The sequence below is a fragment of the Esox lucius genome, chromosome 6 (assembly GCF_011004845.1).
Source record: "Esox lucius isolate fEsoLuc1 chromosome 6, fEsoLuc1.pri, whole genome shotgun sequence".
Classification (NCBI taxonomy): domain Eukaryota; kingdom Metazoa; phylum Chordata; class Actinopteri; order Esociformes; family Esocidae; genus Esox; species Esox lucius.
Window position 1 is genome coordinate 10,072,621 of NC_047574.1, and position 26,663 is coordinate 10,099,283.

General features: G+C 41.6%; 1 protein-coding gene across 2 annotated transcripts in view; it reads left to right on the forward strand.

Moving 5' to 3' along the window:
* Window positions 1-26,663, forward strand: part of prim2 (DNA primase subunit 2) — a 78,631-nt gene that overhangs the window by 37,559 nt on the left and 14,409 nt on the right. For both annotated transcript variants that reach the window (XM_010888998.3, XM_010888997.4), the window contains exons 9-10: window positions 10,336-10,408; window positions 14,672-14,857. In XM_010888998.3, the coding sequence (XP_010887300.1) occupies window positions 10,336-10,408; window positions 14,672-14,857 (259 nt within the window). The remainder of the gene's footprint in view (window positions 1-10,335; window positions 10,409-14,671; window positions 14,858-26,663) is intronic.

The following is a 26,663-nucleotide window of genomic DNA, read 5'->3' on the forward strand; positions in this document are numbered from 1 at the left end:
ATATCATGCCAAATATTGGCTCATTTTGGATTTCATGAGAGCTACACATTCGAAAAAAGTTGGGACAGGTACCAATAAGAGGCCGGAAAAGTTAAATGTTCAGATAAGGAACAGCTGGAGGACCAATTTGCAACCTGTTATGTCAATTGGCAACATGATTGGGTATAAAAAGAGCCTCTCAGAGTGGCAGTGTCTCTCAGAAGTCAAGATGGGCAGAGGATCAACAATTCCCCCAATGCTGCGGCGATGTCAGCAATATCAGAAACAGGATTCAGAAGCGCAGGCGTTTTCTGTGGGCCAAGGATCATTTAAAATGGACTGTGGCAAAGTGGAAAAGTGTTCTGTGGTCGGACAAATCAAAATTTGAAATTAATTTTGGAAAACTGGGACGCCATGTGATCCGGACTACAGAGGACAAGGACAACCCAAGTTATCAGCGCTCAGTTCAGAAGCCTGCATCTCTGATGGTATGGGGTTGCATGAGTGCGTATGGCATGGGCAGCCTACACATCTGGAAAGGCACCATCAATGCTGACAGTTATATCCAAGTTCTAGAACAACATATGCTCCCATCCAGACGTCGTCTCTTTCAGGGAAGTCCTTGCATTTTCCAACATGACAATGCATCAATTACAATGTCATGGCTGCATAGAAGAAGGATCCGGGTACTGAAATGGCCAGCCTGCAGTCCAGATCTTTCACCCATAGAAAACATTTGGCGCATCATAAAGAGGAAGGAGCGACAAAGAAGACCTAAGACAGTTGTGCAACTTGAAGCCTGCATTAGACAAGAATGGGACAACATTCCTATTCATAAACTTGAGCATCTTGTCTCCTCAGTCCCCAGACGTTTGCAGTCTGTTATAAAAAGAAGAGGGGATGCCACACAGTGGTAAACATGGCCTTGTCCCAACTTTTTTGAGATGTGTTGATGCCATGAAATTTAAAATCAAAGTATTTTTCCCTTAAAGTGATACATTTTCTCAGTTTAAACATTTGATATGTAATCTATGTTGTATTCTGAATACAATATTGAAATTTGAAACTTCCACATCATTGCATTCTGTTTTTATTCACAATTGTACAGTGTCCCAACTTTTTTGGAATCGGGTTTGTATAACTCATTAATTTTTTGTTTCAACACAGCCCAGTAACCCGCTAGTATTTGTAAGTATTTGGTCAGTGTCAGTAATGAAATTGATAATGACAGTATAATGGCTTTTTCTTACAAGAAACCAGACAAGTCTAGTTCAGCCGGCCCACAGTAGAAAGTGTTGCCATCTCGAGATACTAACCCGGGTCGCCCACGTGAAAAGGCTGTGTCATTTGTGATGGCCATCACACATTAACCACTACACCATGGAGAGGTGCATTTGCCGGGTGTCAGTATAGCCTCTTGTCTCTATCCTGAACAAATCCTCTTTTGCCTCTGGCCATTTTAATAGTTAAATGGCCATTCGTGGATGACATTGATACAGTTAAACTGACTAACGTTTCTTACTAAGTTTACCTCCACCTCCAATAGCATCTATGTATGGCGTTTGCCACTGGCAGTTTTAACAGTATATTAGCCAGTAAATAGCTTTACTGGTAACTTATTGGAATAGTCATAAGGATTGAGCAATTGCTGGCGAGTCTGGCAAAGCTATTTCATTTCATGCCATAAGAAAAAAAATGTTTCTTTCATGGCAAAACAATGTACTTTTTTCTTTCTTTCATTTGTGAATGACATTTATACAATAACTATAAATAAAGGCGAAGATAACTAACTTTTTCATCAAGTGAAAAGACGAGAGAATCGTGGAATCTACCAGAAATAATAATTCTTTTTGCCCTCAATAGATTCAAACGTAGGTCTTCAGTATTAGAGGCACTGTCTTTAACCACTATGCCACAGCATTACACGTTTCAGAAGTCCCTCTACTTCATTGAGGATTATGTTAAACTGACTAACGTTTCTTATTAAGTTTACCTCCACCAGAAATTGCTTCTATGAGCTGTTAACTTTTGCCACTGGCCATTTTAACAGCTTATTAGCCAGTAACTTCCTAGGAATAATCATAAGAATTGAGCAACTGCTAGCGAGACTCAAGATGAACTTTTCCATGCCAGAAACGGTAGCAATATAAACGTATACAGTTTCAGTTAAAGCTTACTATACCGTAACTACTGAATGTTAAGCCGGCAAATATGTTTGTCTATCCTGACCCAAAACCCATGCATGGTTGCATGCTTTGAAAATCCACCTGAAACAGTCGCAATATAAATGTAAATTGTTTTATTTCAGGCTTACGATAATGTAGACACTAACGGTTTTAGCCAGCAAAGTTTTCGTCTATATGGAATAATTCATAATGTGTGCATCGCTTTGCCTGCGAGGAGATACAAACTCGGTGCCTATAGTTCACAAGTCCGCTTCTCTAACCACTACGCTATTTAACAAGGGGTTGTTAGTGAGTGACTCACTCAGTAAGAGACATTCTCTGTTCTTGGCCGAATGTATTACAAACTGAAGCATAAATATACACTAACGTTCAAAAGTTTGGGGTCCCTTATACATTTCCTTATTTTCAAAAGAAAATCTGCTTTTTTTCTTCTAAAAGAACAGAGGCCCATTATCAGCAATCATCATTCCTGTATTCCAATGGCACGGTGTGTTTGTTAATCCCGGTTTGGGCTAATTGATCATTAGAAAACACTTTTTGTGTTTTCTAATGATCATGTTGTACTGATTAAAGAACCAATAGTACTGGCCTTCTCAGACTAGTTGAGTGTCTGGAACATCAACTGTGGGTGCAATCACAGGCTCAAAATGGCCCTAAACCTCACAGGTCCTCAACTGGCAGCTTCATTAAATAGTGCCCGCAAAACACCAGTCTCCATACCAACATTGAAGAGGTGACTGCAGGATGTTGGCCTTCTAGGCAGAGTTGCAAAGAAAAAAACATCTCAGACTGGCCAATAAAAAGATTAAGATGGGCAAATGAACACTGGTTGGAGGTAGATTGGGAAAAAGTGTGACCTTTCAGAAATCTAAGTTTCCTATGTTTGCTTCACAAAGAAGAAAATTTCTGAGACACCATTTCGGAGATGCACACCAAATGAAAAGATGCTGAAGGAGTGCTTGTCGCCATCTGTCAAGCATGTTGGTGACAATGTGATGGTCTGGGGTGCTTTTGTGCTGGTAAAGTTGGAAATTTGCACAGGGTGAAAAGGATTTTGAAGAAGGAAGGCTATCAATCCATTTTGCAATACCATGCCAGACCCTCAGGACGCTGCTTGATTGGGGCCAATTTCCTCCTGCAACAAGATATCTATATAATACGGTACATATTAATTGCCCGTCAAGCCCATCCCAATTGGTGGTCTCTTTTCTGATTACATCAACAAATTGACAACTAGACTGCCAAAGGTCTGCAATGCAGTAACTGATGCACATGGAGGATTCTTTGAAAGGATAGTTTGACTTTTTATTAATTATCAGTTGAAAATGTCAATTACTATATTTCCTATTCATTTTGTTATATTTCCTATTTAAACTAATTTCACTGGTTTTCATGGAATACCAGGAAATGTCTAAAGTGAGCCCCAAACCTTTGAACGGTTGTGTATATTAACAGGTGACTTGCTCCCGTTATGTCTGTGGCTGAGTTCACTGACCCACCCAATCGTTTTAACTTGAAATGTGTCGACTGTCACGGCCCTACTTCCTTTAATTCTGTAAATTCTACAGAACATCTGCATTTAATGTGTGGCGGCGGGTTAGCCCAAGAGGTCAAGAGCGTTGGGCCAGAGGGCGGCTAGCTGAAAAGGTGACAAGGTCACCGTGCCTGACAGTTCACCTAGCTTGCTCCCACTTCATTTCTGTAAACAGGAATTTCTTTGCATACTGCCCTGTTAAAATAGCCGTATAAGAGGTTACACACGATAGTAGAAAGAGGAATAGTGTAATATGTGTGGTTCCGAGTCCCACCGTGTTCCAGGGTATTACTGACTGACCATGCATGGCCAGCCCGCCAGATGAGGTCGTATAATGGCCAGCTTGTGCCCTGGTAAGAAACCCTTGTACTCATGCATAACAGCTGTTGAGTTGAATAGAAAAACAAGAGTACTTGACATGGAAGCAATTGCTGGCATACCCGCGCTCCACCGAGCACTTTTCAGGCCGTCTGAGCCTGAGGTCTGTACTTTAGTATTCATCGGGAGGTTGGGCGTTGGGTCGCGCCGGTGTTTCTCATCCACTTTGAGAGTTTGTGGTCAAAGCTGGACTACCAGTGAACGGTCCAGTTCCATCCGCCATCGTTGTCCATAGGTGGTTTCCATAGGTTTTATGAAGCCGCTCCTGGAGTGATTCTTTGATGCCTCTTTACATCATTTAAAGGGATAGTTTAGGATTTTGACAATGAACTCCAACATTTACTTAACACAGAGTCTGAGATGTATCCCCAAAATCATCTCAGTTTGGTTCAAAAGGACGTTTCCTGCTAGTGTTAACTGAATAAACGGCTTGTTGAACTATCCCTTTAAATTATGCTAGTAGTACAACATTTCTGTGTACAGTTGTTTTCCGTAATGGATTGGAAAACAGGAGGTTTGTTGAACTTCAGGTCAGAAATGTGTTGAAGTTACTGGCCCCATCCTGCGTGTGACTAACGACACAGGATCCTGCGTGTGACTCCGCTCGCCTGACAGATGTTTTTATAGGCCCCAGGCCATCAGGCCGTCATTAATGTCTGACCCTGCCTCCTCAGTGTTATGCTGTTTTAGTGTCGCCTGAATTACATTTTAATCACATTTTATGATTATCACCATCTGACCCAATATATTGTGGTAATTGTGCCTCATGAGCAATTAGATGGTCCGGGCCTGTAGTTAAAGGCATACAGGTCATGGTTTTACAAACCTGGTTAGCCAATAACATGTCTGTCAGACTCCATTGATCATGTGGTAGGGCTGCACGATATATCGTTTCAGCATCGACATTGCATGATCGTGTGATTTAGTAAGGTCGTCAGTCTAGGTATATCAGTCTACAATATCAATTTTTTTCAAATGGAAAACTAGCATTGTATCTGTCTGATATGAAGTAATTTACTCCGATTTATGGGTTATTGGATGCACAGTTGATTATTTTTATTATTATTATTTTAAACCGGAGTTCGTTGCTGCACTTAGTTGACATGCAGGCTCTGCGTGTGACGAAATGATGAGCGAGGAACAGGCGAAAATGACAGAAACAGAGAATTTGGTTGCAAAAAGAAATGCATCGTCAATTATATGGAAATATTTCAGCTACAGACAGGATGATGCTGACCAAAAAGAGGTACTTTGTCGAGAGTGCCTTGCAGTTGTTGCCACAACACGACCAATTTGTTCGATCATTTAAAGCGGCAAAGCATCTCAATGCCGCCCAAAGCAAAAGTCTATTTCGGATGCCTTTGCCAGTATTACACCATACGAGAAGTTCCAAACGACAGAGAGAAATCACAGATTCAATAACATTTCACGTCGCCAAAGACATGGTACCAATCAACACGGTTTCCAAAGAGGGTTTAAAAACATGATCCGGTCGCTTGACAAGCAGTATGTAATGCCATCAAGCAACCATTTTTCTCAAGTTGCCGTCCCAGAGCCGTACAAGAAAAGCAAGGCTCAAGTTGAAACAGAGCTGTCATAAGTGGAATATTATACAGCAACAACGGAATATTATTATATTATACCCTACATAAGTCAGACCATACATTTTATTAATGAGGACTTCCACCTGAAAAGTCGCTATTTGCAAACTGCATTTTTCCCAGAGGATCATACAAGTGAGAACATCGTAACAGGGATGAGAGAAGCTTTAGCAGATTGGGGACTAGATGAGTCATCTAGTCTATATAACAACAGACAATGCCGCGAACATGGTGAAGGCTGCAGCTGAACAAGTGGACCAGATTGCAGTGCTTTGGCCACAGACCGCATCTTGCAGTTGGTAAGTTATGCCCAATTGCGCATTCTATTTTACTGCTGTTGCTATTGCTATACTATTACTGTTACATATTATTACTTAGCAACCTGTTCTGAAATGGGGCTGGAGAAGAATAATGGATACAGACTGTCTGGTTGATAGCCAAAGCTCTGAATGCCAGGGCTGATATCCTATGGCATTAATGTTTCATATCTATATATTTCTGCTATCTTTTTTATGTTTAAATGTGGCATTTGTTTACAATAACATACAATGGAATTAAATGCCCCTAAATTTTGGGTTATCATTAAGTAAAGTAGTTAGTGCTAAATAAGTTAAGTTATATGAAAATGATTGTTTTATTATAGGTCTTTAAAACAGAAAGAAAACATGCAGAAGCTCTACATTTTATCTGTAAATAACTAATTCTGTTATCATTCGCAAAACAGTTTTATGAGCAATTTATTTTTATAAATAATTTATTAAAGTAAATGTAATAAATGTGTTAAATAATAAATACTTTATTTTGTCTTAGTTTTTTTCCCTTAGAAAATGCAGTGAAAAAGGATGGACGCATTAACCATGCTGCAGGTGTCTGCAAGAAGCTGGTGGGTCACTTCTCTCACAGCTGGAAGGCCAGAAGTGCTCTTGAAAGAGTCCAGAAGGAACTCAATCTACCTTCACATTCCCTCCTATCAGAATGCCAAACAAGATGGGGTTCCAGACAGAAGATGATCAGCAGGATACTAGAGCAGCAGAAGGCTTTAACTCCGGTTCTGTCTGAGGACAGGAAGACACAGCATCTAATTCCAACCTGGCAAGATATAGATGTCCTGGATTCTGTCAGTAAGTCGCTGGGCCCACTACTGGACTTCACAGATGCACTCTCAGGAGAAGACTATAGTATCTCATATGTGAAGCCAGTTCTACACCTCTTCAACACTTCAATGCTGCTAAAACAAGAGGGAGACAAAGACTTGACCAAGATCTTGAAAACCTGAGATGTTGCACTACATCAGCGAGAAATACTGAGATGAAGCTACTCAGGAGCTGCTAGATGCGGCTTCTTGTTTGGACCCCTGGTTCAAGATGGACTTCACCTGTGAAGACGACAAGCCCCAAGTCAAGGCCGGAGTGGCATCAGAAATGATGGAATGCGTCAAGCAGCAGCCCTGAAGTGGAGCCTGAAGTTTCTTGGGAAGTTTCTTTAAACAGAGCGGAGCTGCAGCAAAGGGTGATTCCTCTCTGACCAACAAGGATGCGGTGGAAGCATAATTAAACTACCTGCCAACTAACACTTTCCATAGACAAAGGGCAAGATCCATTTGCATGGTGGAAAACACACAGAGTAAGCTTTCCACATCTCGCCAAGCTTGCCCGCAAGTATCTATTAATTCCAGCTACAAGTTCCCCCTCAGAGAGGCTTTTTAGTACATTGTCTCTTGCCAACGGTCACGTCTCAAGTCTGTAATGGTGAATAGACTGGTATTCTTGGCCAAAAACCTTCATGTGTGAGTGAGCAATGTATACATACTTAAGGTCAAGTTATTCTATTAGAATATTTAGATTTAATATTTCTTAGTTGTGAGAAATAAATGTATTTATTTTACTAGGTACTCTGTTTAGAAAGAAACCAGATTTTATACAATTGAAAAGTTTATTTAAATCGGCATGATGATCAACACTGTTTTCTTTTGGCTCTGTTGCTAAGAAAAGTTTGTGAAATACAATGGTTCTGTATATGTTTTTAATTTCATTGGTATTTATTACAAGAGGTTTTGCTTTTATTATTCCAAATTATTTGTTTTATTTTGTTTTTGTAAACCACTCAGGATTGGTGTATAGCTGCTCTTTTTCATTTTTCAAATGGTTTAAATCAAAAGATATACATTTCTGTTTTCAAAAAGGAGGTTTGTAATTTAATTTGTAATAAAATGTAATAAAATGTTAAATGACTGATTTGTTTTTGTCGTTCACATTTATTCCCTGTTGTGATAATGAAACTTCCTCTGTAGAGAATGCTCTGTGTTAACCTGGTTGGAGCACTGAGATAAAGCCTCCTGTAATCTCCTGGATCCCTTATAGACACCATAACTCTTCATTCACAAATGACCCCCTTTATTTTAGGGTAAGCAACATGCATTATTAATATCATAACATGTTAGATCATTGACTTTAGCCTGAATTGATAAGAGTATTACATGAATACAGTAGAACCATGGTGAATTAAACTCCCCAAAATAAGACAAAATGTAAAAAGTAATTTTAGTTCATTTTTTTCCCCATGAAGATGCAGTTCCCTACAAAATCATCCCAATCATTCTCGAATAATTAATTACTCTCAAATAGAACTTTTCAAGTCATCTGGTGAAGACTTTCTGTATTTTATCATATCGCAGAAAAACAAAATATCACTGTCTGTTATTTCCGATATCGTGCAGCCCTATCATGTGGCCTGTTATATGGCATTTAATCTCAGTTTCTTGGGTTATATCAGTACTGTTAATGGGAAGAAGATTCACTTAACTTTCATTAAGCTGCTATAGGCCCATTTCTGTTTTGACCTTTAAACCAAGTTACCCAAATTAGAACTCATTCATTGATAATGTGTAAACTTAATACTGTTTTGCAATTTTTATCGAGTTAGGTAACCTTCCCTGTTTTTTTTAAGTTTGGGGTTTCAGGGGTTGTCTATGAGATGAGGAGCCTCTGCATTGATCAGTTTTAGCAAGCTACAATAAAGACAAGCACAAAGACACGTCGGTTAGTTTATTGAGGGTTCCTGTTCAAATGCCAGGCACTGGGAAATCAATCACACAGGAATTGATCGATGGGATTGATCTTGTCCAATGTAACATTTTGCCAGCAGGGACAATAAAAATGGATAGCACTGCAAAACATGCATAAAGAATGACTTCTCCAGTCACTTTTCCCTACACTTATTTCTATTAGAGCTTATTACCAAACGGGAATAGAAAGTTTGCCCATCTTTACATGTGGTCTTATCGCACCTTCCTGCAAGGGATGACAACAGTGAATAATTAAAATGTATTAGTGCATGTTATAAATTTCCCCAAAACACTTGATTTAAAATGTTTTTTTTCATTGTGCCATCAAACCTTGTTTGAATAATTCTTATAACAAGAACATGCAAATATGCAATGATGGTCGAGAGGATTTATTTTTTAAGAATTTTGTGCAGATACATGGTCTTTAATATATTAAAGATTTAATAGGAGGAGGTAGGGGGTTTTGTTGAGTTTTTTTATTAGCATTTCCATTTTGGTCAACTGCAACATGCCATAACCCATTTTATGTCTGACAAAACAAAATGACTTGGTTTTGGGGATGTGCATAAATATAAAAAAACAACAACCCAGATGTTAAATTGGTATAATTATCCTTTAAGAACTTAAACTTTGATTTTTAAGTAGCCGTTCAACGAATGTCAGACATACAGTTAACTTCAAACAACGAGTCAACATAAACGATGGGTCATATTGGAATTGGGTGTTGTGGTCAGATGAGGCAACAAAAGTGGATCGCATACAAGGAAAATCACCTGATACCTGCAGTAAAATATGGTGGTGGATCATTGATTCTTTGTGGGTGATTTGCAAGAGCCAGGAGCTCTCGTTAAGATCAATGGCATAACGATTTCCACTAAGTACCAGGATATTTCAGCCCAAAACCTGGTTACCTCTGCCAGGAGATTGAAACTTGGCCGTGGATGAACCGTTCAACAAGAGTGTCCCCAAATGTACATCAGTATCAACACAAACTGTGACCACAAAATCTGTTCTACATTGGCCATCTCAGTCTCTGGACTTAAATCTGTTGGTTTGAATTGAAGAGGGTAGCCCACAAGCACCAACCTAAGACTGTCAAAGGTCTTGAACTGTTCTGCATGGGGGAGTGGTCCTCGAGGAAGGCGACAACCTTGTCAGACTTCAAAGGAACATGCTCAGTGCGCTTAGCCACTCCAGGGAAGGCTTCACAAAATATTGATTGTTGGGGTGCCAGTAATATTGAAATATAGTTTTTCAGACAAATCAGACACAAAATATTTCAATGAGTAGTATAAGAAATTGTGTTGAAATGAGAGCGCACAGTTCCCCCTTATATTTGAGCCCGACATATGAGTCATTGTTTGTTGTTTATTTTTGCATTCACTTTAGCTCCATTTCATGTATGGTGCCAATACTTGAGTTGACTGTAATTTTTGTATGAGCCCTGAACCGTGAGCCCTAACCCATGGCCCTTCTGATGCCATTGTATGACTATTAACAATGTGTGACTTCTCTGATGAACTGCAACAATCTGTAATGTATTTACAGTCTGTGCACATGTCTTGTTTGTGCATTGTTGTCCTTGTTTTGTAGCCATGCCTACGTGGGCCAGGATTACAGCATTCAGAAGAGCATTGGGAAGATTTCCTTGGACCAGATCGAAACGGTGAGCTTGCATGGAAACACACAAAGTAAACTATTATTATATGAGGACAGGGACAGAAATGTGAACAGTCATAGCAGCATATTTGTTCCCCCCCTCAGTATTGGTGTGCAGTAGGTTTTCATTACTTGCTTCAGTTGTGTGGTGGAGGGTGAACCTTTTTTTTCTTTTGCAAGAGCCTTTAGAATCCGTTTTGCTGAGAAATGGGTCATGGCTTTCGTTAAACTGGCTTGTATCTGTGATTTCCCATGTATTCTCAGTGGTTGTATTCTCTTTATTTATTTTTTTTACAGAGAAAATGTTCAGGTGAATAGAACAGTAAACGGACTGCCGAAGTCAATCAATCAAATGTGTTTATAAAGCCCTTTAACATCAGTAGTTGTCACAAAGTGCTTTAACAAAACACCTGGCCTTAAACCCCAAGGAGCAAACAACAGCACTGTTGAATTTCAGTGTGTGTGAGAGAAGTCACTAGCCAATTAGAAAAATAATCTATCTGGACAAATCATTCTGGACAAATCCTGACCCACAATCGAAACTTAAAACTGGTTTATTACCACTATATCATTGCTCGTATTTAATATGTTCCTTTGTTCTTTTAGTCACACACGATGTCTCTGACACTACTAGTCTAACTTTCATTTAACTCCGGTGAATGATGAGTCTTGTTATAGCAGTGTTTCTTATGTGTGCCCCTTTGGGTCCCGAGGACCAGGATTAAGAAACACTGTGTTATAGAGATCCAGGTCTGCTGTCAGGAGTTTCATTCCCCCTTTCCCGGTTAACCACAAGTATCACTTGAGTTTCAAGTTTGGAGAACCTATATATGTTTTCCACCATTAAAAGGGACCTTAAGTGCTATGATAAGGACTATGAAAAGGCATGCGCTTCTTTAATCGCATTTAGGAAATATTCCTAACATGAAGAGTAGAATGTGTCTTACACAGAAATGGGTCTGGTATTTTTGGTGAAAGCGCATTAGGAATGTCTCTTTGATGCATTCTCCACCTCTCTAGAATGTGCAGCTTGCTCCCGCATAGTTCAAAATGGCTTTTGTTTTATGTATAGGCCTGGATTATATGCATTTAGCTGACAGACAACAGCTTTTCTCATTCTAAAGCATTATTCAAGCATTAGCCTGTGATAATTTTTCACAATGAACATTTCTGAAATCTAACCATTTATCAACCAACAATTCATTACATGAAGCCACGGGCAATTGTGCTAGAGATTTACCCACCCTCAGGCATGAAAACCCATGTGTAATAATGAAATCTAATCAAGGTTGAGTGCTACCTATTAGGCCCTGGTGTCTGCAGAGCTCTCTATTGTCCGACAGCAAATACAAAATGCAGAACTTACCATGTGCCAAAACTACTGGTGACGTTCATGAAGTGCAGTTTTGTGTCATGCTGATTTTCAAGGGAGAGTATGGCCAAAGTGTTAAGTGTGTCTTGGCTCACAGTAGAGCACGGATAAAGGTGCGTATATGGGTGCGTGCGTGCGTGTGTATATGGGTGGGTGCGTGCGTGTGTATATGGGTGGGTGCGTGCGTGTGTATATGGGTGGGTGCGTGCGTGTGTATATGGGTGGGTGCGTGCGTGTGTATATGGGTGGGTGCGTGCGTGTGTATATGGGTGGGTGCGTGCGTGCGTATATGGGTGGGTGCGTGCGTGCGTATATGGGTGGGTGCGTGCGTGCGTATATGGGTGGGTGCGTGCGTGCGTATATGGGTGGGTGCGTGCGTATGTGGGTGGGTGCGTGCGTGCGTATGTGGGTGGGTGCGTGCGTGCGTATGTGGGTGCGTGCGTGCGTGCGTATATGGGTGGGTGCGTGCGTGCGTATATGGGTGGGTGTTGTGCGTATGTTCGTGCGTGTGTATATCGGTGGGTGCGTGCGTGCGTGCGTATATGGGTGGGTGCGTGCGTGCGTATATGGGTGTGTGTTGTGCGTATGTTCGTGCGTGTGTATATGGGTGCGTGGGTGCGTACGTATGTGGGTGCGTGCGTATATGGGTGCGTGGGTGCGTACGTATGTGGGTGCGTGCGTATATGTGTATATGGGTGCGTGTCTATATGGGTGTGTGGGTGCGTATGTTCGTGGGTGCGTGCGTATGTGGGTGCGTGCGTATATGTGTATATGGGTGCGTGTCTATATGGGTGTGTGTGTGCGCGTATGTTCGTGCGTGCGTATATGGGTGTATGTGTGTGAGTGTGTAAATGGGTGTGTGTGTGTGTGTGTGTGTGTGTGTGTGTGTGTGTGTGTGTGTGTGTGAGTGTGTAAATGGGGGAATGTGTATGTGAGTGTGTAAATGGGGATGTGTGTATGTGTATATGGGGGTGTGTGTGTGTGTAAATGGGGGTATGTGTGTGTGTGTGATATGGGGGTGTGTCTTTTGACCCTGTTTAGATAGTTTAGATTTGGGCGTTGGAGCAAAAAGTAGAACCTGGTCTCCCGTGTGGAGAGTGATTATATGTGTCACAGCCAGGAGTGTTGCTGCTGGACCGCATGCTCTGCACCTTGCTGTCTTTCAGGTGAAACAGCGCTGCCTCACTCGTGGAGTAAAACGTTCATTGTTGTTGATTTACAAGGATTACTGGTTGAAGCTGAACTGTCGATGCAGTGTTCTTCTCATTGTGTACCCCACGTCTTTGCATTAGTGAGACCGACCTTTCTCTGCATTCACATTCAGAAGGGATTTTAATGAACCGTGATGATCTGTCTTAGGGGTAGTTAAACTGACTGAGGCCTTGACTCGTTCTTGCTGTGCATTCTGCAAATTCTATATTTCAGAGACTGCTGCTGTTCCAATTAAGTGGCCTGTCAGCAAATGCTAATTTTGTCCTTTTGGATTTTTCCTTTTATTTACTCTCTCAAATGGAAGTCAAGTATCAACTTCAGTAACACCAAGATCTGGCGTCCAACCAAGAATATTTGTTTTTTCAATTCCATTGGTTAACACCGAACTGAAAACTTGGTTAGATGCTTGGTTCGTTTCTGGGCGAAATTGCAGACAATGAGATTACAGGTTTTTGAAGTCCTATAACACTTAACAGTTGGTCTGTAGTCACTTTAACAGTTGGACATTATTATTGTCAGATTTTAGCTGTTCACCGAAATATTATTACTGATCTTCAATCCACGATGTCCATGAAATCCTGCAATATTTCTTAGAATGAACACATACATCTGTATTTGCTGTGATAATTAAAATAATTATTTTCTCAATTAATAGTTGCCTGAAGAGAATTATCTACAATATGGTCATTAAAATAATATATATTCTGGGCCCTGGAATGGTGCCCCAGTATGTCTCACAAGTAGCTGAGAGACCAGAGTTTGAATTATGCTTGGGGGATAAGCCCAAGGAGGGGTGATGCAATTGGCCAGTACCCTCTGGGTATGGGGGCATAGTATTGAGGGGTGATGCCATTGGCCCGTACCATCTGGGAATGGGGGGATAGTATTGGGTTTGTTTGTCTTGCCTCATTCCCAAATCTTTCTGGCCGCTTGGTTTCCAGTTGGCTTAGTTCACGGTGGAATTGGGGGTGTACCTTATGGTACACAAGGATTCCGATATTGACTTTGTGTTAAGCATACAATTTGATATGGGACAAAGATTGGTGAAGGCTGGTGGTGAAAGTATTCGTGACTACTGGCATGTTTGCAAACGCTTACGCATTGAATGAGTTTTGCCATGTTTTAGAAGTCCATAATGACTGTTATTCAGTTAGCACGTTATGTGGGCTATGTAGGCTTTCTGTGATCTCATTTTGTGCTTTTACTTTGTTACCTCTATCAAACCTTAGGAAGGAATCTGGTGCATCTACAATTTACATGCAGAGACCAGAGATCTCATTTAAAATGTAAAGGTTTTCTATGCTGTTATCACCCAAATCTATTAACATCCAATTCCTGATAATCTGTGTCTTGCATTCTTCTTCAGAACGTGCCCAGCATTAGCCTCAAATGATGCTCCTTTCAATGTTCATGGTCTGAACCATGATAAATACAAAACAAACAAAAAAAAACTGTTGAGGAAATGTTTTGAAATGTTGGATTTGAAGGTTCACACCCCTAGTCGATTATGACATTGCAGGCTGCTCAACAAACCCAACCGTCTTGTGTCTGTGCATTCAGGAAACAAAGGAAGGAACACTTAGCATTGAGTCATGGGCGGAACAGCTGATTCCCCGCAGCATGTTCCTGCCATTGTGGATTGAGGTGGTTAACCTGCATGCCATAAACGGCCCTCTCTTCCTCCAGCTGTCGGCCAAGTCCTACCCCCTGTGCATGAGGCAGCTCCACCGAGCGCTGAGGGAAAGCCACCACCTACGCCATGGTGGACGAATGCAGTATGGACTCTTCCTCAAGGGCGTTGGCCTCACCCTGGACCAGGCCCTGCAGTTCTGGAGGTCTGAATTTGTTAAGGGCAAAGTGGATGCCGACAAGGTACCTTATCTGATTTGATTAGATTTTTTTTCTTTATTTTTTTTCATAAACAATGAATACTGATGAAGTCACTACAGCCAGAAATAACTGTGTGTAAATAAGGTATTGAGGAAGAAAATTTGTCTTACGTTGCTCAGATATGTAATGTTTGTCTTGGACGTGATATTTACATTAAAGCCAGCGATAACCTTGCACCCTTCCACCAGGACAATGGTTAGAGTTGCACCTCAGTTGGGATTTCATCTTATTTTCATGTCTCTTGGTACAATTAAGTATGTGACCGTTTTCTGCTGGACTAGTCTGTCTCGGTTGTTGTGCTGCGTCTGAGCTTTCCCCCCATGATGGTCCCATCTCTACCTGAGGAGAGGTGCCGGAAGGCAGGGACATTTCAATATCAACACGGATGTCACTGGATTCAAGTGCTCACGCCGTTCAGTTTTAAATAATTTTAAGTGGAATATCACCTTTAGTTAGACTCTGTTGGAGATTGACACCCAACAAACACTCACAGACACACACACACACACACACACACACACACACACACTGTGAATCTCACCCTGGCAGTGTTTCCCTTTGCTAGGTCAAGCATGCTGGTCTTTCTATTTTCTAGTGGCATGAATCCATAGTGGCTATTTCAGCTAGGAGCAGTTTTGGTGGGTTAGCAGAAGGAATTCCAACTTTTGGTGATCTTCTAGGTGAAATGCCACTAACATGTCTTTGAGAAAGTTCATGTGCTATTTGAAAACCACTTTTTCAGGAGGAAAGTTAATTCTGTGAGAGGTTAGGGTTACATTTTAAAATATGTGAGGAATTCTGCGAGTGATATTCTCAGGCAGGACAAACATGCTATCTAGAATGTATGAACACTGCCGGCTGTAAATTTGCTAGAACCGTGTGTTCATTTATACTTTAATATCCAGTTGAGGGTGAATAATTTATGGATTAAAAAACGGTGAATGGAAACCAATACCATCCCTCTGGTAGGTTATTTGTTTTCTTTTCCCCTTTATGTGCTGTGTTATCTCACAAATGAGAAGAATGTACCAGAAAAGGAATAATGGATGCTTTTAAAGTGCTTTGACTACAGCGGATGTATTGAACAAGGGCTGTCTTGGGGTACAGGTGTTACATTAACAAACGCTGGGACAAAAGGGAAATAGGAGGGGGTAAGTGTTGTATATGCACCAGAAGTCATGTAAAATGAAGAAAAAACACAATGGTTCTCTTTCTGCAGGTACTGTATTTTCGCTGATGTGTAAAATGGTCAATTTTTCTGTGACAACAGTGCGCAGAAGATAGGTGCCTGTGCCACTTTCAAAGGAATACAATGTGGCTTTGGTTTGTGGGTGCGGTAAATGAAGTTCTGGCTAGTGATGGGCATTCCGAATCCCTAATGTGAACGGAATCATTCTGTACAGTTCTTTGAAAATATTTGAATAATTTGAATCACTGATTCATTTAATTAGTCTTTTTGCACTAGCTCTTAATTCCTATATAATTCTATATCATGATGGGACCTTGTTTTTTTTTACTATAATAGCACTCTGTTTAATGGCTCAAAATTGTCATGTTACCCAATTAAACTTTATATTTTTCAACTATTACTAAATTATTCAGTCTACAGAAAATAATATCACAAGGAAATGTAGTAGGCCACCATGAACAACAGCAATAAAAAACGCTATCGAATTTGCTGTGCATGTTTGGTTTCTGTAGTTAAGGAGCAATGAAAAGCCGGTGCGATCACATCTTAACATCCACACTTGTTTGTTGCAGAGTCGGTGCCACCCTAGTTCTATACTGGAACGCCACCGTTTTCAGAATTGCCTGAAGTTGTAGGTGTGGATGTTTAAATGAGTCGGCTCGGGTAGGCTTTTAGGCTACATTTCAGATCCAAGAAAGACCTCGAAGATGAGGCTAACATTGGCTTCCACCATTATTTTTTTAAATCATAGTTATTCAGTGGATTGTTACATCTGACAAGTGTTATGCATTGGTGATGAAAGTTTCCATTCCCACTTCACAGTAGCCTGAATCTCTGGGATTCTCTTGGGCAAAAGTGATTCACTGATTGAACGAATCTTCGAGAGCAGTGATTCAGTACACCAAGTTCACTGAAAAGATAAGTTCAAAAAGAACTAATCGTTATTGATTCGCCCATCACAAGGTCTGGCAGATTGTTTAGGAAAGAGTTATTTTGCGACTTCGCCTGACAGTGATTTCCAAAATAATTTTTGAAATAAGATCCTTTATATTAACCTGAAACAAATTGGGCCAGCAAACTGTAGTTTTTTAAATTGTAGGTATTTTTACTTTGTGGACCGTATTTCTCTGGCTGGAGTTTAATCGCATGAGTGAATTTCTTTGCTCCCTATAACACTGCAGTGTGTATAAACCCTATACATTTTCTCAAAGTTTATTAAGAGGTGTCTTTCTTCATCATATAAGGCAATACTCGGTTTTGTCAGAAATATTTTAACTTTCCTGTGCATACTTCTACTTTCTTTGGGGCTGATTTAGGCATCCAGTAGATAAGATTTATTATCAAGACTGGCTATTTCCTATGAGGCTTCAGTCGGCCTCTTAAGAACCAAACCCTCACCATTCCATGCTAGCCTCATGAAGAACGCCTCAGTTCAAAGAGTTGCTTTTGCTTTGACTACTGCTAAGCCACTTTCACACACTTAAACCAATAAGAGGGTGTCCTTTTCTATTCCTTCACATCCTCCTCCTCCACAATCTCTCGTCCTACAGTAGTCTCCCGCCATTTGTCCTGTTTAAGCTGCTCCCAACACGGCCAGACGGGCACATTCTCTGCCGGTCACGGAACGCCACTCCTCAAAGTGCCCCATTTCCAGGGTGGCTGGCTCCCCTCTGTCTGCCCTCTCGGGTGTAGCCGGGACGTCTGCGCGTACAAAAGCCCAGGCCCCCCGTTCCACGGCGGAGGAGGAGGTGGCGGCTGAGGAGCAGGCTGGTGCCAGGCAGGTCGCAGCTTTCCCCGTGATGTATGTGCCTTGTCAGAGACTGCACTTCGTGGCAGGTTGCACGGAGCCTCATTAGCATGCGACTAGCGGGGGTGGGGTAGGGGTGGGGGTGGGGGGGGGGCGATGGGACTCAGCGAGGCTGAAACGAGGCCTGCCTGGCGGAGGCACCTAATGTAACTGACTACGGCGGGAGAAAATGATGGAAGCGAATGTGAACTCTCCATCGCTCTTAGGGTTTCTCCGGAAGATATTCATTTGGATGACTTCTCTTGTGGTGTGTTGCAGTTATGTGGCCTCAGGGTACATTGAAGTGCTTCAAAACAGTTTTGACTTTCCAAAAATCAAATAAGTACGAAGTGCATGTGAGGCCACACATACAGATTTAAGCAAGTATTTAGAATATCATTATGTGTACACTGATGAGCCAAAACATTACGACCACTCGTAGGTGAAGCGAATAACGTTGGTCCTCGCCTAACGAGGGCGCATTGTCAAGGTCCGGGGTAGTGAACAATCTGGTTAGCGAACAACCGGTTCTCGTAGTCAAGGTATTGGATGCAGGATTAATGGGCATGAGTAAAGACCTGAGTGACTTTGACATCTCTGAAACGGCAAGGCTTGTGGGGTGCTCCCGGTCAGCAGTGGCGAGTGCTTACCAACAGCGGTCCGAGGAGGGACAAACCAAAAACCGGCAACAGGGTGTTGGACGCCCAAGGCTCATCGATGCTCGAGGGCAATGAAGGCTATCCCGTCTGGTCTAAACCGGCAGAAGGTCTACTGTGGCACAAGTCAGATATTTTAAATGATGGTTACGGGAGGAATGTTTCGCTCCCTGCTATGTATGGGGCTGCAGACCGGTCATGATGAACGCTGCCCACCGCCAGAAGCACCCACAACGGGCACGCAAGCGTTGGGACTGGACCCTGGAGCAGTGGAGGAAGGTGGTCTGGTCTGATGTCTCGTTTTCGTTTACATTACAGGGAAGGCTGTGTGCCGAACCACGTCAGAGGTTTGAATCACGTCTTCTCTAAAGACAAAAGCAGCAAACCCTAGACCCGTTGTTGTTGTGCTGCTATATATATATCATTCTTTTTTGAGATGTTCCAGGAGGTGTTGGAAAGTCGTTTAGAAGCAGAATGCCTCTTGGATTGCTCCTGTGGGTGTATTGAGTCAATAAGCACAGATGCGTATCTGTGGAGGTGTTGTGTTGACCTCTAGAAGCTGACCCCAACCCAAGTGTAAAAAATGCCAACAGCTACAGAGACGCACAAATATGGCATTGCGTAAAACCCCTAGGAGTTATGTCCATCTAGAATGCACTCCGGTTACTTTGTGGATGCCTCCCAGATCAAATATTTCTCTGTTTTATGATTGGAATTCGTTTTTTGTTTTGGTGTCATCAGGACGTGTAGGCCTAATTTAATAGTTTTGAAAGGCGTGACCCTATATCGTCCTCTGATACAGTACTCCAGGATCCTAATGATTGTTTATTACTGTTTTGAAACTCACCTATTAAGCATGTCTAAAGGTATTCCTAGTTATGAGTCCCTGTTAACAGTAACTTTAGTGCTTAAGGCAATGGACAGTTACACTAATTAGGAACTCAGTCAGCATCAGAGCTGTCGTTTTGTTCAATGAATGCAGGTCTTTTACAAGTTCCAAGGGTCTTCGGTTAATCTGAGTAATCCCAAGACCTTTTTTCTTTTCCTATAAACAATTTCTGGGCTGTAAGAACTCAGTGGCTCGTTTCATAGACTCCTAATCCGTTAATTATTAGCCTAGTCTTTATCATTAGGGATCTAGCTCTGTGATAATGCCAGTGGAATGAATTAACACTGTTGTTTTGAGACAGGACGAGACCTTGAGTGTATGTTACCTAATTACATAGTGGGTCAACCTTTATTGCGTTTTAAAATTGAATCTGCGCCTTCGATAGCTGCCCTTTATTATCTTTGAATGGTAATATTGACATTTTTAAACAAAACTGTAAAACCGTTTCATTTTACTCTTTATTCTGTGTTTGTCTGTGGTGCATTTGAAGTCTTGTGCGTGGTCATGGACAGGTGGCTTGATAGATAGGCAGACAACTATAAATGGTTTCATGGGTGAGACGTGGACAAGCAAGAGCGTCTGTTGTCACAAAGCTCTTTAACCTTGCCAGTGTCTTTGGTACTCCAGCAATTTAACACACACATCACCCTAGGCTGCCTCGCCGCGGATCTGAGGGGTGCTGTTGACGGATGACCACTGAGCCTCAGAAGGACTGGAGGGAGAACAGGCGTGCTATGCAGTCCACCCGGAAAGGCATGAGGTTTCTTAATATTCTCCGGTGGTGTGCAGTATTGGCCCAACAGGCATGGGCTGCTTAGGTTGCTTATGAAGCGTTCCACAGTGTATCCTGGAAAGGTCTTCAGTCAGTGCCTGAAGTGATGTGTGGGAGCTAGACTACGTGTAGAAATCTCTCCCCCAACTATTTATCCACATTGATTAGTTGCTAACTTTCTGTGCTCTGCGGAAAGGTCAGGCGCGTTAACAGTCAGATCGCATCTGTAATTGGGAGGTACTTTTTAATATTTAGCTTCAGAGTTTTTTGCGTGGATGAGACCTCTTTGCCACATACTGTTAATGCGAATCCCAGAATGTTCACGTGTGCTTAGACATGTAGCCTAAATCACGGCGTTTCTGTGGCCTTTTAGTGTCAAGACTCTACCCCCGCTGGGCAGAAATGGCTGTGGTCGAAGGTATTCCTCCCAGTCTAGCTCTTCTTTCTCCTTTGCTGTATACTTAACATTTACATTGACATTTTAGTCATTTAGCGGATGCTCATATCCAGAGCGGCTTTAGTGAGCGTGTGCAACTGTGCCATTGCAAGTACTGTGCTCTTCCCAACTATGCTGCACAGGACCGCCCCGGAGCAGGTTGCATGGTCATCTTCAGGGAAAACGATGTTCATACGCTATCATTCCAGTGTATAATGAGGTTTGTTGAACAAGCACAGAATCATTCCAGAGAAAATGTTAATTAGAGACAGGTTTAGTTTAAGCAGGGCTACAGCAACGAATCGACAACGTTAGGTTGATAATTAAAAATAGTTGGCAGATTTCATTTTTCGGAGAGTAAGGTCCGTTTTGGAAGCAGCAAAAACAAATAATAGGCCGTGGCCATACCAGTGGAGAGATGTGTACAGCTTAGTTCTGACGACTTCTAAAAGACCCTGTGGGGTAAATTCTGTAGGAAATGTGCAACGCTGAACTTGCGTGGCATGGGAGCAAGAGAGAGGTGCACACACACCTAAATGGAACGCAACGAGGCCTTCATAGGTGAAAGAGGGCTCAGCTCGATATGTTAATCCAAAACCAAAAGCGTGACTTGTGTTTTGAAGCGGGGTATCGGTCTTGAACTCATGTTTGAAGCTGCGCATTAACGTCAGCGCCACCAAAACAGTGGTCTGATGGATCATCTGATGACTGGCAGAGGTCTGTATTCTGTATTTCTCCGCTATATAGAATCCTTGAAGAAAGTGCATCCCAGTCAGTCCATTCATTTGAATAGTGATGTTCTCTTTGTACTTCAGTTAAAGCTGCGTGCTATAATGTTCTCTGATGTTTTACCTTTCGCTATTTCGCCTTCTTAATCGCTGTATTAAGCTCACTGATTATCTGGGTAAATTCTAAAACAAATATAACTGCTATTCCAAGTTGGAGTATTGTGCAACAGTGAGAAAAACACTTAAAGTGTTACATTTCATGCTTGATATTCAGTTAATCGCCAATGTAATAATCAATGAATCGATTATTGAAGTAGTCGTTAGTTGCAGCCCTAAGGATCACCGTTAGTTGACGCGCCAGGGCACCAGCCCACACTTTAAAAGCAGCTGCCAGTTTAATTAAAGCCCCCTTCTCCTGAGACATCCCAGTCCACAACAACGGGGGAGGCCTTCTCCATCAAGCCAAACCCAGACACTGTTTACTCAGCAAAACCCGCCTACACCCCCGACTTCCCACCACTAATTGACAGAGAGAGGAGACACTCAAGGGTGGCGGGGTGTGAAGTGGGTGAGTTTCAAGTGGGTTAGGAGGCTCAGGAAATGTGCCCTTGACTGAAGTGGCTGCCTTTATTGCTTTGCTTCATTGAAAGAAAAAAAAAAAAAGTTATTAAAATCATTCAATTCAAAGTGTGGCAAAAAAACCAATAAGCAGAGCCCACTGTTTTTGCTGACCTTATTATGTCCATGTGTCTGAATGAACGTGTCCATCTACAGTAACATGTCAAAGAGAACATTTTTCAGTTTTTTTTATCTGATTAGTGAGTGTGGATTTGCTTGAACATTATACAGTAAAACTTTTTTTGGGTGTGTAATCAATGGGTTATTGATATCTTGTTTCTTGAGAGTCAGAAGGAAAACCATTTAAAGTGCTTGGTCAGCACCTGGAAGAGTCATTTGAAACTGTTAAGTGCAGTTGGTACAAATGCCTTTCAACACTAACTACTTGTAAAAACTAATGAACTTCTAGAATTTATCCTCCCTTTTCCATCCTACATGCTGCAGTCTGATGTCACACAACTGGGAGACCGCAACAAACACAGCCACTATTCAAATAATAGTTTTTAAAGAACCATGAATATACTTTCTTGAACTGTAGAATTTGTTTGTGATATGTATCCACATTCAGCTATTCTTTTTTTTTTTCTGCAAAGAATAGCACATTATACATTTCTGTTGGCCTGTCTAGCTAGTTTCCATGTGGCGATCACTCCAGGCTCATTGCATGTGATCGCTTAAAACTGTTCATCTCAATAAGTCCAGTGCTTGTGTTGGTCACTCCAATATGGCTCGACTGCAGGATAAAGTCTTGAATACAGTGAGCTACCGAATACAGTGAGCTACCAAACCCTGTAGCCTCATAGCTCTCCAAAATGGCAATCCAACGATCAATTCCCTAACAGACTGTACCTGTTGTGCTTTTCAAGGCCTTACAACACATTAACTTCACTTGGTTGCTGCCACCTGTGGGGTGGAGAATGGAAATGTATTCTAGATTGTGTGTTTGTGTGTCATCTAACACAAACCTCCCTACACAAGTTTCTTCCACAGTCCTTTTCTATGAAACTTCGGCAACCCCTAATTTATAAGTTTTATAAAAAACTGTTTATGGTTGTATACTTCAAAAATCCACGTACTAAAAAGTCTACACCAAAAGGTTCTTCACTAGGTTCTATGAGGAACCATTTACAAAGGGGTTCTCTAAAGAACATTTTAGTTTCAAGAATCCCCAAAAGACGTTGTCCAGAGCTTCATTCAGACTATTCGGGCAGAAATATTGAAAGTATATACTGAAATTATAGTTGATGTTGTTTTTGTCAGTAGGTTCTCTTAGAAGATTATATGAATGATAGCTGTCAAAGACACATCTGAACTCTGAAGTGGCATCCTTATATTGTTGTTTAATTCACCTCCCGTAATCTTAACTAATCTTTGAAAGCAATATGTCTGAAGCCTATCAGGCGTAATGGAAATGATAGCTTTTGGGCTGCCTCTACTGTTGTCTTGACATAGGTCTAATAATTGTGTCTGCGATATGTGGACCCCAAAAGTTCAGAAAATATCACTTGAATTTGGAAACAAGTTTGCATAATTGGCAGAAGTTAACGCTTGGTTATATTTAGGTTGTTGAATGTTTATGCTTTTTGACATGACTAATAACTTTGGGTAATGCAGCCTGTTTGTTGTTTTTATTTGTAGTCATTAAAGTTGTGTTTTAGACACTTTAAGCCAATTTGAAAAATCTGTGTGTTTGCTAGAAATTAATTTTGTGGATATTTCCTCGAAGATAAGCCTATATAAATATCTCAACAGATCAATTTTTCACAAAACAAAAGATTTTGTTTATATATTGTAGGGGTTGTCTAAATAGTTTTTCTCTGTTATTGTGTTTCATTGCAGTGCTATAATTTTAATGACAAATAAAAAGCCCTGGACATTTTAACCTGGTCCAGTGTGCAGAAGCCTGTGCCCAGGCCCAGTTTGACAACACAAAAATGTTATGAACCCCCAAAAAACGTCTGATCTATAGTAAACGACCGCAACTATCCATAGGCCATATTATTGCATGTATTTTGTGAAGACATTGCTGCCTTATATGGCAGTGTGAGAAGTTAGTAGTAAGGAGAGGGGTATTTGAATATCAGCAACTGTTACATCTGGACTATGGTTTTATCCGTACACTGTCTTCATAGAGGGCAGATGGTATTTTTGTTTCCTGTTTCATTCTTTCTCCTCCGCCTGCCTCGTGCAGCCACAACATGTGTAGAGGCTTATGTTGGATCAAGAATTTTCACCCATTCCCGTTTATACCTTTTCCATCTTTTAATAAAATTTTTATAATTATAACAGATTATCTTTACCGTTGCTTAAACCTTTCCATATGGTCAGGAACAAATATTTTTAATATTTTAATAATGAAAATAAATATGAAATTAAAGCCAAGTCAATTTGACAATTGGCAGTAATTGCCATCTAAATTGCATTGTGGTTCGCCAGTGAAACAAACATTTTGCCGTAGCGGGAGTTTGGCCCAAGATTCCTGAGACGCGCGGACACAGCAGTTGACATCATGGCAATCTCTGGTCAGTTGATGTCGAGATGGCACGTCCAGTTAACTGTTTTTGTACTTATCTGATGAATGATGAATGCTTCATAATATATGATGTGATATTGTGTGCGTGTGCTATTGATGCTGCCTAGTATCGATGCAGTTACATTATGAATATGGTTAAATACAAACTCACCAAGGTTCGGCATTGACTGTTGACGTGCAATAGTCTGCCATGTGGAAATGTGGACTTGCCCTCATTTTTCAAGGACTGGTACTGCTACCCCCTCAACAAGTCACACTGGTACCTGTTGTATTTGGCACATGTAAATCTGACCAGTCTCTAACATTCTGTGAGACACTGGCCTGGCTTGAATCCATCATGTGGGTTTCGGTTTTGGGATGACGTCGACAAGTGTATAACGGAGTTATTTTGGTTTGTACTTCCACTCCTACTCATAAACCACTTTGTCCATCGTTGCCCTTGTTGGAAACTGGATAATTATGTGCTTGACCCAGAGACCTTCACTGTGTTCGGTGACTCTGTACTCTGTACGTGACTGGCTGTGTACAAAATCCTCCCAAACGTTCAATCCCTCCCTGAAGGAGCGCCAGGTTTTTATTATTCAAGTCATTCTCAGGATGTTATCTTTGTTTCCATCTAGTTCTGTGTCTAATGTCTCTGCCGAGGCATTAGTCTTTGGGGCACTCTCGCTTTTGCTGTCTTTTTTGGATATATTTTTTTCCACAGGCAGGGTAGCTGTCCCGTTAGCACCAGGGACTCTTAAAATAAACTAATAGTAGTTGCATGTTCAGGTTTTCTCTGACCTTTCCCCTCCCTGCTGCTGTGGGAACTGGAAGCTTCTGTGCGGATCACATTCGGCATGTGTGTTTGACTCCCCCTCCCTTCACTTTTGTTCTGGATCGGCTTCGTGCTTTTCCCTTTACACCCTATGTGACTGATGGGAACAACAGAGAAGTAAGCTACGTGGGCTACAACTAATGTGTTTTACAGTTTGCTGTTAGGATTGTAAGCACAAACCAGGAAGTATATTTAGGCAAGCTTTTTAGGCCGAGTTATCAAACCATGCAGGACACAAACATGCAGTCTAAACAGCACGTTCATGTTCTTTTTCCATTGCAAACATCGAGACAGAATGCTGTAGCCTGGATCCCTAATTAGCTTACAAAACATGTATACATCTTTATTTTTGGAATGTTCTTTCCAGTAGCCACAGGGTTTTTATTTCTGCTATTCAGAAATCTGAAGATGTTGCGTAGGCTATATAATCTCAATTAAATTGTGAGTGACGAACTCGGGAAGGGATAACGATTTGGGGTTGAGCATTAAATACATATCACTCAAGTAAAAAGGGGAATTGCAAGCAGCACTTAGCTGTTAGTATGGTACAGACAATCTCACATGCCGAGCACGATGCATGAACATGGAGATATGCTGTATCTATGTACGGTCTGTGATCAGCTGGCGTTAATTATTCGCCTACAGCCTGATGTTCTCGCGTAGTTGACCAGGCTGTTGATGTGGGAATGTCTCCCGCGTTGCCGGCGGTAACTGGTACAGGCCGTCATCCGTGTCAGTCCATAGCGTCCTGCGCGTGCTCCGTGGGTGACTTGGGTTTGTCGGCCATGGAAGTGTTGGGAAATGTTCGGCTTCTGTGAATTGTGCCCGTGTACCTGTGACGTTCAGCCCGGTGTCGTCATGCTGAAAAATGGCTTATGCCTGCCCGCACCTTAACCCCCCCGTCACCCCTGGGCCACTCTGTTTCACACTTCTGCTGACACGGGCCGCACAGGCCCCTAGACAAGGCCCCCCCCCCCCACCACGGTCACAGATTGGTTGATCCTAAAGATGCATTATGGAATCATGAAACAGATAAGAAATGCAGATGTTTATCCCTTCCATGTTAACGTAAATATTCTCTTTACTAAATAGTACATAGCAAATCAACCAAAATAAATCATAATAGATTGATTTTTTTTCTTTCAGTAATTGGAACAAAGTTCTTGTGTGCCAATCTTGTTGGCTGCCATTTGTCACACACACACACACACATTCCACTTATTAAAGCTCCACCTCTGCTGAGACTGTTTCTGACAGTGCTGAAATTCTTCAGTTGTGCTAAGCCACTGTTTCTTCAGCTGTCTTGGCAGGTCTCAGGTAATCGTGCAGGTGAAGTAGCAGAACTGGAAGGTTCTGGGCTGGCG